Below are 12,045 nucleotides of genomic sequence, written 5' to 3' on the forward strand. Positions count from 1 at the left end.
TTGACCCATTCTGACGCGTTTTTGACTTTTTTTATTTGTTTTGTGTGTGCCATGTGTTGCATTTTCATTGGGAAGGTATTAAATGTAAAGTTTTAGCTTTTTTAGGTGGTGATGTAATAATAGAGATGACTTAGCATTTTTGTGATATTGTTCCTTTTTTTGTATAGTTTTGTTATTTACTCTAGGATAAAATTGACTGATTTGCAACGTCGGGGTAAGATTGAAAAGGGGGTGAAAGGTCGGGATTTTTTAAGACATTAGGCCAATATAATAATTATTTCATGAACCAAAGCAAAGAATAGTCATTTTATACGGAATAGCTATTCCATTCCGCACCTATTCCATGAACCAAACATGGCCATCAAGTAATTTGCTCTGATGACAATTGCATATGGGATATGAGTGTCACAAAATAGTGAGACAAATATGTACGAGTAGAAAGTTAAACAGCACTCGCACTAGTCCACCACAAGTGAAATTGCAAACTCAACGACAAACAAATTTTCTAATTATTGGAGAGTGCATAAAAATAAAGTATTTTAGTATAAAAACAGTGTACACACTAGATGATCATATAGTTTAGAGTTAGGTAGCACGGAAACGGAAACGGAAAACGGAAACGGGGAAACGAGATTTTTTAAAAATAAAGGACATGAAACGTGGGAGAAACGTGTAAATATTAAAAATATAGAGGTATTTTTATAAATTTTAAATTTTATAAATATAAGGGTATTTTTATAAAATTTTAAGAACACAAAACAATTTGTAATATTCTTTTAGAAAAAAACTTGCTTGACAATATTAAATATCTGATACATTTATTTAACAATAAAATTAAGATAATTGTATAAACCCAACCCATTTAATGGATATTATTCAACCCTTAGTCTTCTTCTCCATCTATGTTTCGCACTACACAAACTCACGGAAGCCTTCAACAACCACCAAACAAGAAAAACTAAATTTCAAAATCCAAATCTTTCTAATTTCTATAAAAACAATCAACTTTTTTGCGATTTCTTAACTACACAATTCAATCTTCAATTAATGTCGGAAAATAAACATATAAATCTCAAATTTCTTATCCTTACAATCGTCGGACCGGTGTCGAATTCCGTTCAGTCGTGTAATTCTGATGAGCAAAGCAGGAATAGGAGAAGATTTGAAGACTTATGAAAAGAATTACGTAGATTCTGTTTTACAGAACTCGGACTTTCTATAGGAAACGAATGTTAATTGCAGAAACGCCCCGATACGTACTGGACACATTTTGTGCCGGTGTCCCTCAAGTTTCCGTTTTTGAAACGGCTGGAAACGGAGAAACGTTGATCAACTCACGTTTCCGTGCATCATAGGTTTAGAGAGATGTAAACCACCTTAAACCATGGAGATCAAAGCAAAAAGTCATTGAAATACATGAAAAAAAAGGTCTTGTGAATCTTCCACATTGCTGTCTGATACTAAAAATGACAAATTCAAGATCAATGGTTGAAAATTCAAACAACGAATGACTGTAAATTTCAATATGTATTTTTTGGCCTTGATGCCTAAGGAGCTAGAGCTATTGCAGACCAATTACTGGTAAAGTACTTTCTCTTGCATTTGCTATTGTTAATTACGAAAACGATGCTTCTTGAAAACGATTTTTCACAAAAGCAAGAGAAGCACTTGGTGTGAAAGATGAGTTGCGCATTGTCTCAGATGAACAGGAAAGTATAGCAAAGGCAGCCACTAATTGTTTTGGCTAAGTAAATATTAATGATTGTGATGATGAACGGAGGAGGAAGGGTGGCGGTTGTATGCAACACAAGCGTATCAGCATTGAGAAAATGCTTCTCTGCTTTTGATGGCAATCCCACTGGCTTTCTATGGCATTGACATCCAAAAAGCTATGCAAATCCCTAATAAATGTGATGCAACTCTATCAATTTTTTTTTTTTAACTGAAGATAGATATATATTAATGATAGGCAGGTTACAGGAACAGAGTACAGGAAAACAAATAAAAACGTAACAAACTAAAAGAAAATCCGGAAGCACTAGAACTACAATGAATTTTTCACAGTTTAAGCCCATACATGCGCATCCTTGTTGAATCGTCGAGGAATGTAATGGAATTCTGAAGTGTCGAAAGCTTGTTGTAGATGCCAAATATCTTCACAAATATTCTGCCAGACAACATTGGTACAAATCCCTGAATTTATCGTAGCAGATACTTGAAGTGCATCTCCTTCAAAACTAACAGAATGCCAACCATTATAAGATGCCCAATTCATGGCTTCCCGAAGAGCTAACAGTTCAAGAATACCCGGATCCCAGATGTGACGAAAAATAGCAGAAAATTTTGCAATTGGCTGTCGTTGGGAGTTTGTGGCAACTACGGCAATAACTCCCAGCTGCTTCTGTTTGTCAACTGCTGCATCGTATTGAAGAACAATTGTATGGTCCGGGTACGAAATTGGAGGGTGTGGTGAGCCTAAAACTTCCGCACCACCAGACGCCTCCAAACACTCATTAATTTTTTGAACTTCTTGAAATTCTGAACAGGCCGATGTACTCAATGCAATAACCTCTGAGACTGGTATTGTCAGATGCTTGAATAATAAAATATTCCTCGATTTCCATAAATACCAGAGGTGAAAACAGAAGAGCTCCACATCAGCAGCAGTACCCAAATTTGAAAGGGCAGACATAAAATTCTTCCAAATATCCACAAAAGAAGATGCTCCCCCCGCATGTCGATACCCAAAAGAAGAAGCAAACCAAAAGTGAATAGCTCGTGGACATGTGAAAAGAATATGTGCTACTGTCTCATCTTGATCACAAAATGCACATTTTATGCCTTGATGAAATCTAATATTCAGATTTGAGGCAGAAGGGATTCCATTATGTAGACATTTCCAAAGAAAGATAGTAATCTTGTGCGGAATCTTGATATGCCATAGATATTGCCAATCTTGCTTGGTCATTACTGGAATAATAGAGGTGAACTCTCTAAAGGATTGGTGAAGGGCGACATAATAACCTGATTTTTACGGCATAATTTCCAGAATGATGATGAGACCAACATAGTTTATCAGTAACTGGCCAATACGATAAGGGAATAGATAATATTGTGTTCACAACCTCTGAAGGAAAATAAGCCTGTAGTAAAGAAGTCCTCCAGGTACGGAGAAGAGGATCAATAAAATCAGAAACTGGAAGGTGAGGTAATGTTGGATTTAAGGGCAAAAAACTGCCGGGAAGAACACCTGGAATCCAGGAATCCTCAAAGCACAGAACCGAGTTACCATTAGAGACATGCCATCTAAGTCCTGGTTCTAATAGTTTATATCCCCAGCGAAGACTTCTCCAACCCCACGAAGGTCTATTCCCTAAGGAAGCTTTTAAAAAATTGGAATGTGGGAAGTACTTGCCTTTATAAATTTTGAACAAGAGAGATTCTGGGTTATGAAGTAATCGCCACACCTGTTTGGCTAGAAGAGCCTGATTAAAAGCTTCAAGGTCTTTAAACCCTAATCCACCCTCCCATTTACTACGGCACATTTTATCCCAGGCAATCCAGCATAATTTTTTCTCCTGCTTTTGCTGTCCCCACCAAAATTGCCTAATAATCTGATTAATTCTTTGACAGAGACCTTTTGGAATAATGAAACACATCATAGCATAAATGGGGATAGCTGTAGCAACAGCTTTGATTAGAATCTCTTTACCTGCTGAAGATAAAAGAAGATGTTTCCACCCAACAAGCTTAGATCTAATTTTGGAAAGGATGCCCGAAAACGTTTGATTTTTAGATCTCAAAATCTGAAAAGGAAGACCTAAATATTGACCTTCAGTCGAGTGTTCTAAAATGCCTAGCATAAGGGAAAACAAATGTTTTTGGTACTCATCAACATCCCTACTAAAGAAAACAGCGGATTTACTAAAATTTATATGTTGACCACTCATACTACCATAAGAACATAATAAGGATTGAATAGATTGTATGTCAGACATGGTAGCTTTTGAGAAAATGATCGTATTATCCGCAAAAAGAAGATGGGTAACCACTGGGCAATGATAATTTAAACGGATACCTGATAAAATCCTAGATTGAGCTGCCTCAGTAATAATATGAGTAAGACCCTCCGAACACAAAACATATAAGAGGGGGGATAATGGATCACCTTGGCGCAAACCTCTAGAAGGTCTAAAAAACCCATGATTTTTACCATTAATTTTTATGGTATAAGAAACTGTAGAAATGCATTCCATAACCCAGGAGATAAACTGATCAGCAAAACCCCATTTTTTCAAAATAAACTCTATATACGGCCATTCTAATCTATCATAAGCCTTACTGACGTCTAACTTTAAAGCCATATAATGAGTATTTCCAGTTGCCTTAGTACGTAAATAATGCATGACTTCATGAACAAGAAGAATATTATCAGAAATCGCTCTTCCTTTAATAAAGGCATTTTGATGAGATGATAAAATTAAAGGAAGAATTGACTGAAGTCTAGAAGTAAGAATCTTCGAAATAATCTTATAGTAGACTGTGCATAAACTAATAGGGCGAAAATCAGAAACTAATTTAGGGTCGGGAGTTTTTGGGATTAAGGAAATTATAGTATGATTGAAACTCCTAAGAAGATGACCCCCTTGGAAGAAGGACTTAATAAAGCTAGATATCTCAGAACCTAGGATACTCCAAAAATGTTGAAAGAAAATGGCAGTAAAGCCATCACTACCTGGTGCTTTCAAAGGATTAATAGCAAAGATTGCTTGTTTTACATCCAAGTCACTAACAGATTTGCATAGAGAGTTATTCATAGACTGAGTTACTTTAGAAGGAAAAGAGTGGAATACCTCATCAGGAATAAGAGGAGAAGACGAGCAGTACTGTTGGGTAAAGTGATGAATAATAACATTGCCTATTGACTGATCATCTGAATGCCAAACATTATGAGAATCCAAAATTCCTCTAATTGTATTTCGCCTCCGCCTATGGATAGTTGTTGCATGGAAATACTTTGTATTTTGATCACCTAATTTGAGCCATGTTTGACGTGATTTTTGACTCCAATATGTTTCCTCTTGAGCTCTTGCCACACATAATTGCATTTCATAAGATTTGATTATTTGCCAATCAACGCAATTAGGATTTTGAACTTTAGCCTGATGAATAAGATGCAAAAGGGACTGTATACGCTTTGCTGCATTGGAATTTCCTTTGTTAAGCTGTTGCCATTGAACAATTTTATGTCTGCAGGTTTTTAATTTGGAGAAAATCCTATACATAGGAGATCCTAGAACTGGAGATGCCCAAGTTGATTCAACTATATTGTGGATATAAGGTAAACTGGTTCAGGCTTTATTAAAATAAAATTGACGAGGTGGTTTCTTGATACGTGCATCTAAATCTAATAGAAGAGCACAATGGTCTGAACCAATATCTGGTAAATGATAAACCTTAGACTGGGGAAACAGATGAGTCCAGTTTAACGAAGCCAGACATCTATCCAGACGTTCACAAATTAAAAAAGAAAAGCTACGTCTGTTACACCAAGTAAAAGGAGAACCAGTATAGCCCAAATCATACAGATGCATATCATTAATAAACTGATGGAAGATTACATGATTGGACCTATCAAAAGGGAGACCGCCTGATTTTTCATTTTGACATACAATGTCATTAAAGTCTCCAACAAAAATGAATTCCTGACTAATAGTGTGCTGTAAGGTCTTCAAAAACTGAAATTGACCATCTCTAATCGACTGTTTAGTGTTCAGATGGCAACATACAACATCAAAACAACCATATTGAAGCGAAGAGAGTTGCAGGACAATATAGAAACTATCAAACTGAGATACAGTTAATTTCAGGTCTGAACTCCAAAGCACACATAAACCACCAGCATAACCAAGTGGATCCACACAAAAAATATTTTTGAAACCGAGTTTCTTAGTCAGGAGGGAAGTCTTATTTACCTCATTTTTGGTTTCCATCAAAAACACGAGGTCTGGGGAGTGATCCTTGCACATCTTGTGCAGCTGCTGAACTGTCAGGGGGTTCCCTAGTCCCTGAAAGTTCCATACCAACACTTTCATAGTAGACTGGGAGACCCTGTAGGGCTGGCCTCCTCGTCCCTGAGAAACAGATCAGGATTAAAATCTAAGAGTGTTGGATCAGTAGAATTGTCATCAAAATCCTTGAGCACTGTTGGTGGCGGTGTACTGGCTTCAGAGATGAGTAGAAGTGGAGAATCAGCAGCATCAACAATACTAAGGCTATTCTGTTTAGTTCTTTTGTTACAAAATTCCTCTTCCATCTCCCCTTTCCTTTTATGTGATAGGATAGAAGCAGTTGTAGCCATCATTGTTTTTTGGATGTGAAACACCCTGGACTGTATCTTCTTCCAAGTACGTGTGGTAGCCAAAGATTTTGACACAGTAGTAGGCAGTATACCAATATTACTAGCAAGACCTTCAGTCAATGGGAGAGTATAATCTGCAGCACAAACCTCCTGGAATAAAGCACCAATCTCCTTTTGGGATGAAGCATCCCATTCATCTGAGGCTTTTGGGTTACGAGGATCATTGCGATACAGGAGGTCCAAACAAACTTCAACCTGTTCTAGCTCAGTAAGAATTGGGGATAAACCAGTGGGTTGAAATTTTTGGCGCAGTCGTGGGCTAAGAAGTTTAATTAGATGGGGTGGTAGGGTAATGGGCCCAGGTTTTGAAATTGGGTTTCTGTGGAGTGGAGGAAAACCTGGTGGAGGCCCCCTACTAGATGATGGAACAGATGTAAGCACTGGGTCCATAGTGGGATGTGTGGCAAACCCCAAACTTGCTTGTTGGAGGACTGTAGTCTTCAAAGTGCCAGATGCCAACTGAGGAGATGAAAAGACAAATAAGCTGGAGTCTCCTGGTGTCAGAATATCTTTAGAAAGAAGTTGTACTGCCTCAATCTCTGACATTGGCGGCATGGCAGGAAGCTGTGTGGGTGTCAGGTCACAGATATTGTCGTCCACTACCTCTTGAAGGGGAGTTACTGTAGTTTGAGGAGGACACTGTAGCATGCAAGTCTCCATGGGCTCACTGTGAATCTTTTCCTGAGGCTCACTGTTCATCTTTTCCTTCAGCTTCATGTGTTTCATTCGAGCTGCTGGTGGACCTGAACTTGGCCTCCTAGGGTTTGGGTCCCTCTTAAAATGATCAGAATGAATAGCTTTGTTCTTGACTAACGAACTATGGATCAAAGGTGCTGCACCCAGCCATAAACCAAAAGGTAATGGTTTCCCTACTTCCAAGTGGTAGCCATGAAACTCATCTGCTATACGATACTTGCATGCTCGGATCATATGATTCATCATACCACAATAAAAATAGCAATCAGGAAAATTTTCATAACGAAAATCTCCCCAAAACTCTTCTGGTGTTCGTGGTTTGTTGTGGAAGCCTTTAGCAAATGGACGGTCCGTAGGCACCTCAACTCGAATTCTCAAGAATTGTTGTCGCCATATAGGATTTGTTGGATCGAAATCCACCTCATAAAACTTTGGAAACCACTTACCAATTTTCTGAGCATTGGCAATTGTAAGCTGGTTCCTTGGTAACCCATGGACTTGAACCCAGAAGACAGTCGTTTTAAACCTAATACTTCTGAGCGTGCGGTTGCTAGGCCATTCTTGTAATGAAAGGTGTTGGTTGGAAATGTTCCATGGTCTCTCAGCTAGAACATGATCATAATCAGCTTTTTTCTCAAAAGCAAACGTAAAGACACCAATGGAAGTTCGTTCCACCTGCAAACCACCAGTAAGCTTGCCGTCATCATGCATGGCATTTTAACATCTTTCGTAGTGATTGGTTTTTTGGTGAAGAGCTTCCCAGCCATAACCCATTCAAACATTAAAGGCATAGACGAGTTATCGGGTTCCAGATCAATAACTGGATCAGAAACATACATATTCTTAGTTTTTTCGATGATATCTGCAACAGACTGGTTTTGAAGGGTATGAAGAGGAGAGAAAGGATTAGAAGTGAAGTGGGAAGATGAAGAAGCCATCAGAATAAGAGAAGAGAGATGTTTTGTGAAAACAGAAGAAGGAAAACGACGGTAGATAATTGCGTAAAGGAAGGATACTGAAAGGGTTTGTAATAATGATCTTCCATAAAAATTGTGGAGCTCGATACAAAGAACTAATCCAGCCATTTGGCAAACCATGATCTCCATTTGGCAATGAACTGCAGAAAATTGAAAGAGCTTCATAGAAACTGATGAAGCTTAGAATCGCCGCGCGTAGGCGCGTTCAAAAACTCTTTTTCCATTGCGAAGACTACGTTCTATCAATTTTAACTTGTTCCTTACTTTATACAAAAGCCATTGTGATGAACATATGCATTAATTGAATAATACAGTAAGAAACGGATTAAGGATAGTACAGAAACCACATAAGAAATTGACAATGAAAAATCTGTTGGTTGTAAGTTCAATGAATGATATTAAAATGCATAGAGATGAGCTTGAAAATCACATATAGTTTATAAGCACTTGTAGATTATTTACTGAGTTCTGCAAAGTTCGCATTGACCAACAACATCAGTTACCGATCCTAGTATTATAGGTTTGCACGCTGCTATGCAGTAAAAATGGAATCATTGGAAGTTTGAGTTCATGGATAAAAGAATACAAGCTAATGACACCACACATATTCTAAAATCATCTTAGTATCTTCGTTTGTGCTTTTGCATGCTGTTCTGATCATATATGTAATTGTTTGATTTAACTGATAAACTAATCTTCGATTTTGCAGTAAAAGAACAAAAGACTTTTCATGAGTAATTGTGGTGCCATTTACGTTAATAATGGGTTATATCCATCTTATGTCTACGTATCACACATATTTTTAGTGAAAAGTAAATATTGATGGATAAACTCATAAAGAACCACCTAATTTTACCGTTGTTTCTGATAGCTCCTTAGTAAACTTCAAAATTCTTGCAGAATCTGTAGCTCTAGCACCAATAGGGGACTTGTAAATGTCTTTGGGTTTAGATTCAAATTCTATATTAGACACTGAAGGTTTCAGCTTGTTTATTGCTGCATTATCATTTTGCTTGCCTGAACCCCAAGTTTCTGCCTATAAGAAATAAGATACGGCTTAACTCTTCATTAGTGTGCCTTTAAGGAATTAAGAAATCATTTCTACACAAAATTTAAAAATATAATCCATCTTACCTCCTTTCACATCTCCATTGGATCACTTGCTGGCATCACTTTCTCAAAAGCTCCTTCCAAAACTAGGAAATCATTCTTGTAAGCTTGGATCATATTTATCAGGAATACTGCAACCTTTAAGCAACCTTAATTGCATAAAAGTTTTTTAAAGTAAAATGAGTTTTATTTGAAGACATAAATTTGACAATATATCATCCATAGCGAGCAGAAATAAATCGTCACTATTAGAAAGGCACCTTCAGCTATATAAATGACTGGAGTGCTTATATGGCTTACTTCTTGAGTCTATTTAGACCAGATAAAGTACAAACTACAAGCTACAAACATAATATTATTTGCATTCCATAAAAAAAAAAACAATGCTTCTTTAAAATAGCCCCTGTGTGAAGCTACCTTAACTATAGTTGTGGGAGTCAGAATATGAAAGAAAATTTTTCTCCTTTGGTGACTGATAACCAGGGTAGGCTGAGGAATATCTTAAGCTACTGGTCTTCTGCGTCTTTCGATATTAAAGTGAATATCAAGAAGATCGGTGATGCCAGCAGTTATTTTCTGACCTACTTTTACAGGTCCTACGCCTTGGGGAGTGCCTGTACCCCAAAATAAAAAAAAGGTAACAAAAATCATTAAGAACTTTAATCTAAGGCTCATTTGATATCTACACAGAAAAATTTAGCTAAACACCAATTTGCTAGAAATGAAACAGATTTTAAGGAGATTGCTGTTATAACTATAGTATTTTTCTTTTTATTTTCTTTTTTAGGGGAGGCTTAGTACTCAAAATGAATCTCAACTAACATGCTATCTTTTAGAATAAGATAGCCACATAGTTTGATACTTTCGGAAAAAATCAAAACCTAAAATCTAAATCTTATGGAAACAACGTGATACCTGTTAATATAACATCTCCTTCAAATAAAGTCATGATTGAGCTTATGTGACTAATAAGAAATGGGATCTTGAAAATCATATCCTTGGTCGGACCTTTTTGACGCATATCCCCATCAACCTGTAGTAACAAAATTCCATATTTGACTTAATAAGTTCAAAAGCCCATAAGCATAGAAGACGAAAATAATGATTTTTCATACCTTCAACCACAATTCTAAGTTATCAGGATCAGACACAGATGACTTGGGAAGCTGCAATGCAGTTCAAAGTTTAAACATGATCAATAATATGTAGAGAGTAAATTAAAACTTAGAGTCTTCTAAGAAGTATTGCTTTTGCCTCTCCGGTAAAGAAAATGATTTGCTGATTAAATATAATAAATGCAATCACGTAACAAGCATGGTGTAATTGTTCAGAAGCCTCATATATCTAAACAAATTTTAGTAAAAATGCTTCAACAAACTGAGAGAGAAATACCAAAAAGAGAATAAATAAAAAGGGAATTCAATCGAATGCTTACAACAGAACTAATAGGGGTGAATGTGTCCTGCCCTTTAGCCACACTCCATGGAAGCCCTGCAGACTGATAAAATAGTAGAAAAGGTAAAACAAAAGTATTAATCCAAAAAATAGATAACTTGCATATTAGATTATGAAGAATTACAATGCGTTGTCATATTGATTAAACAGCACTATGAATGTATCATCTTACGGGGTCCTTACTAATTTTTTCGGTTTTAAATAGTCCATTAATGTTATTTTTATGAGCACCTAGATACAAAAAAATTACCTTGGCAGAAGCCTGGATTTCTCTTGCAGTCATATCCAATGCAAGAGCATAACCTAAATTTTCAAACATATATAAACGTATAAAAGACTGAATCGATTAAAAAATGTTAAAATAACTTGTTTTTAAATTGCCAGTGACTCAACAACAAGTACCTCCAACATAATCCATGGCAGTAGCTTGAGGCACATCGCGAGCTTTTTGGCCGATCACCACGGCCAGCTCCACTTCATGATCTAGCGACTCCAGTGGATGCGGAACCTCGATTGTGCCGCCATTTTCAAGGTAAGACGACGTCGGTTTGAGGAACAGTACCGGCTCCTGATCAAAAAAATTGGTTTAAAAGTTGATCTGAATCCCGATCGAATTGAAAAGCAATGGTGTTATTGTAGAATTAAAATTAACCTTAGGAACGGCGTTGCCGAGTTCTTTGGCATGAGCTGCGTAGTTACGACCAACGGCGACGATCTTTGTCCCGACTTGAAGAAGCCTTTGTACGCCTGAAGATGCCGTCGCCATTTCTGTGGCGTTTTATTTGTTTGACTAAACTATTTTTATGAGCAGCGAAGCTAGTTTAATAGCTCAATTGCTGACTTGTCATAAAGAAACTTGGTACTAACTAGTAGTAGTGTTTAGACAGAGCAAGAACCGAACCAGAACGAAATCGAATTAAACCGAACCGAATGTCGTTGTTTGGTTCAGTTGTTCATTGAAAATGATTTGATTTGGTTTTTTTTTTTTTGGTACAGGGTCCATGAGGTTTCCTGAACGGGTTTCAACTATGAAACGGCACCTTTAAGCCTTCCACATTCAGACTAATCCCTACTCGAGCCGTGTAGCTCTCTTGCGGGAGGCAAACTCTGGCCCCAAGTTTTAAACGGCCGCATACATGAGTACGGTTTGAATCCGCGGCCTCACTTAAGCTAGAAGAGCGCCTTACCAACTCATATACGCCTTGGGGTTAAGTTTGGTTTTTATTTTAGATATAATTTGGTGTTCAGTTTGGTTTGATTTGATTTGCATATTTTAAAAATTAAAAAACCAAAAAAATTAAATGAACCGAACTTTTAATATAAAATATATAATTTTTCAAAATTATCTCAAAAAGTATATTTTTTTTAAAAAAATAAAATACACAT

At 36.9% G+C, this 12,045-nt stretch overlaps 2 protein-coding genes across 2 annotated transcripts; both read right to left on the reverse strand.

The window, feature by feature from the left end:
* Positions 1–1,697: 1,697 nt before the first annotated feature.
* LOC126671792 (uncharacterized) lies at positions 1,698–2,968 on the reverse strand. Its single transcript, XM_050365603.1, has 2 exons — positions 2,078–2,968; positions 1,698–1,889 (listed from the first exon to the last, which is right to left on the reverse strand). Exons 1-2 carry the CDS (start codon positions 2,966–2,968, stop codon positions 1,698–1,700), a joined length of 1,083 nt encoding a protein of 360 aa, XP_050221560.1.
* A 6,484-nt stretch (positions 2,969–9,452) lies between these two features.
* On the reverse strand, positions 9,453–11,490 carry LOC126666349 (probable acylpyruvase FAHD1, mitochondrial). The gene is made up of 7 exons (XM_050359376.2): positions 11,312–11,490; positions 11,062–11,227; positions 10,910–10,962; positions 10,640–10,702; positions 10,320–10,370; positions 10,120–10,237; positions 9,453–9,818 (listed from the first exon to the last, which is right to left on the reverse strand). Exons 1-7 carry the CDS (start codon positions 11,423–11,425, stop codon positions 9,706–9,708), a joined length of 678 nt encoding a protein of 225 aa, XP_050215333.1. The 5' UTR covers positions 11,426–11,490; the 3' UTR covers positions 9,453–9,705.
* Positions 11,491–12,045: the final 555 nt, after the last annotated feature.

The sequence above is a fragment of the Mercurialis annua genome, linkage group LG1-X (genome assembly GCF_937616625.2).
Source record: "Mercurialis annua linkage group LG1-X, ddMerAnnu1.2, whole genome shotgun sequence".
Classification (NCBI taxonomy): Eukaryota; Viridiplantae; Streptophyta; class Magnoliopsida; order Malpighiales; family Euphorbiaceae; genus Mercurialis; species Mercurialis annua.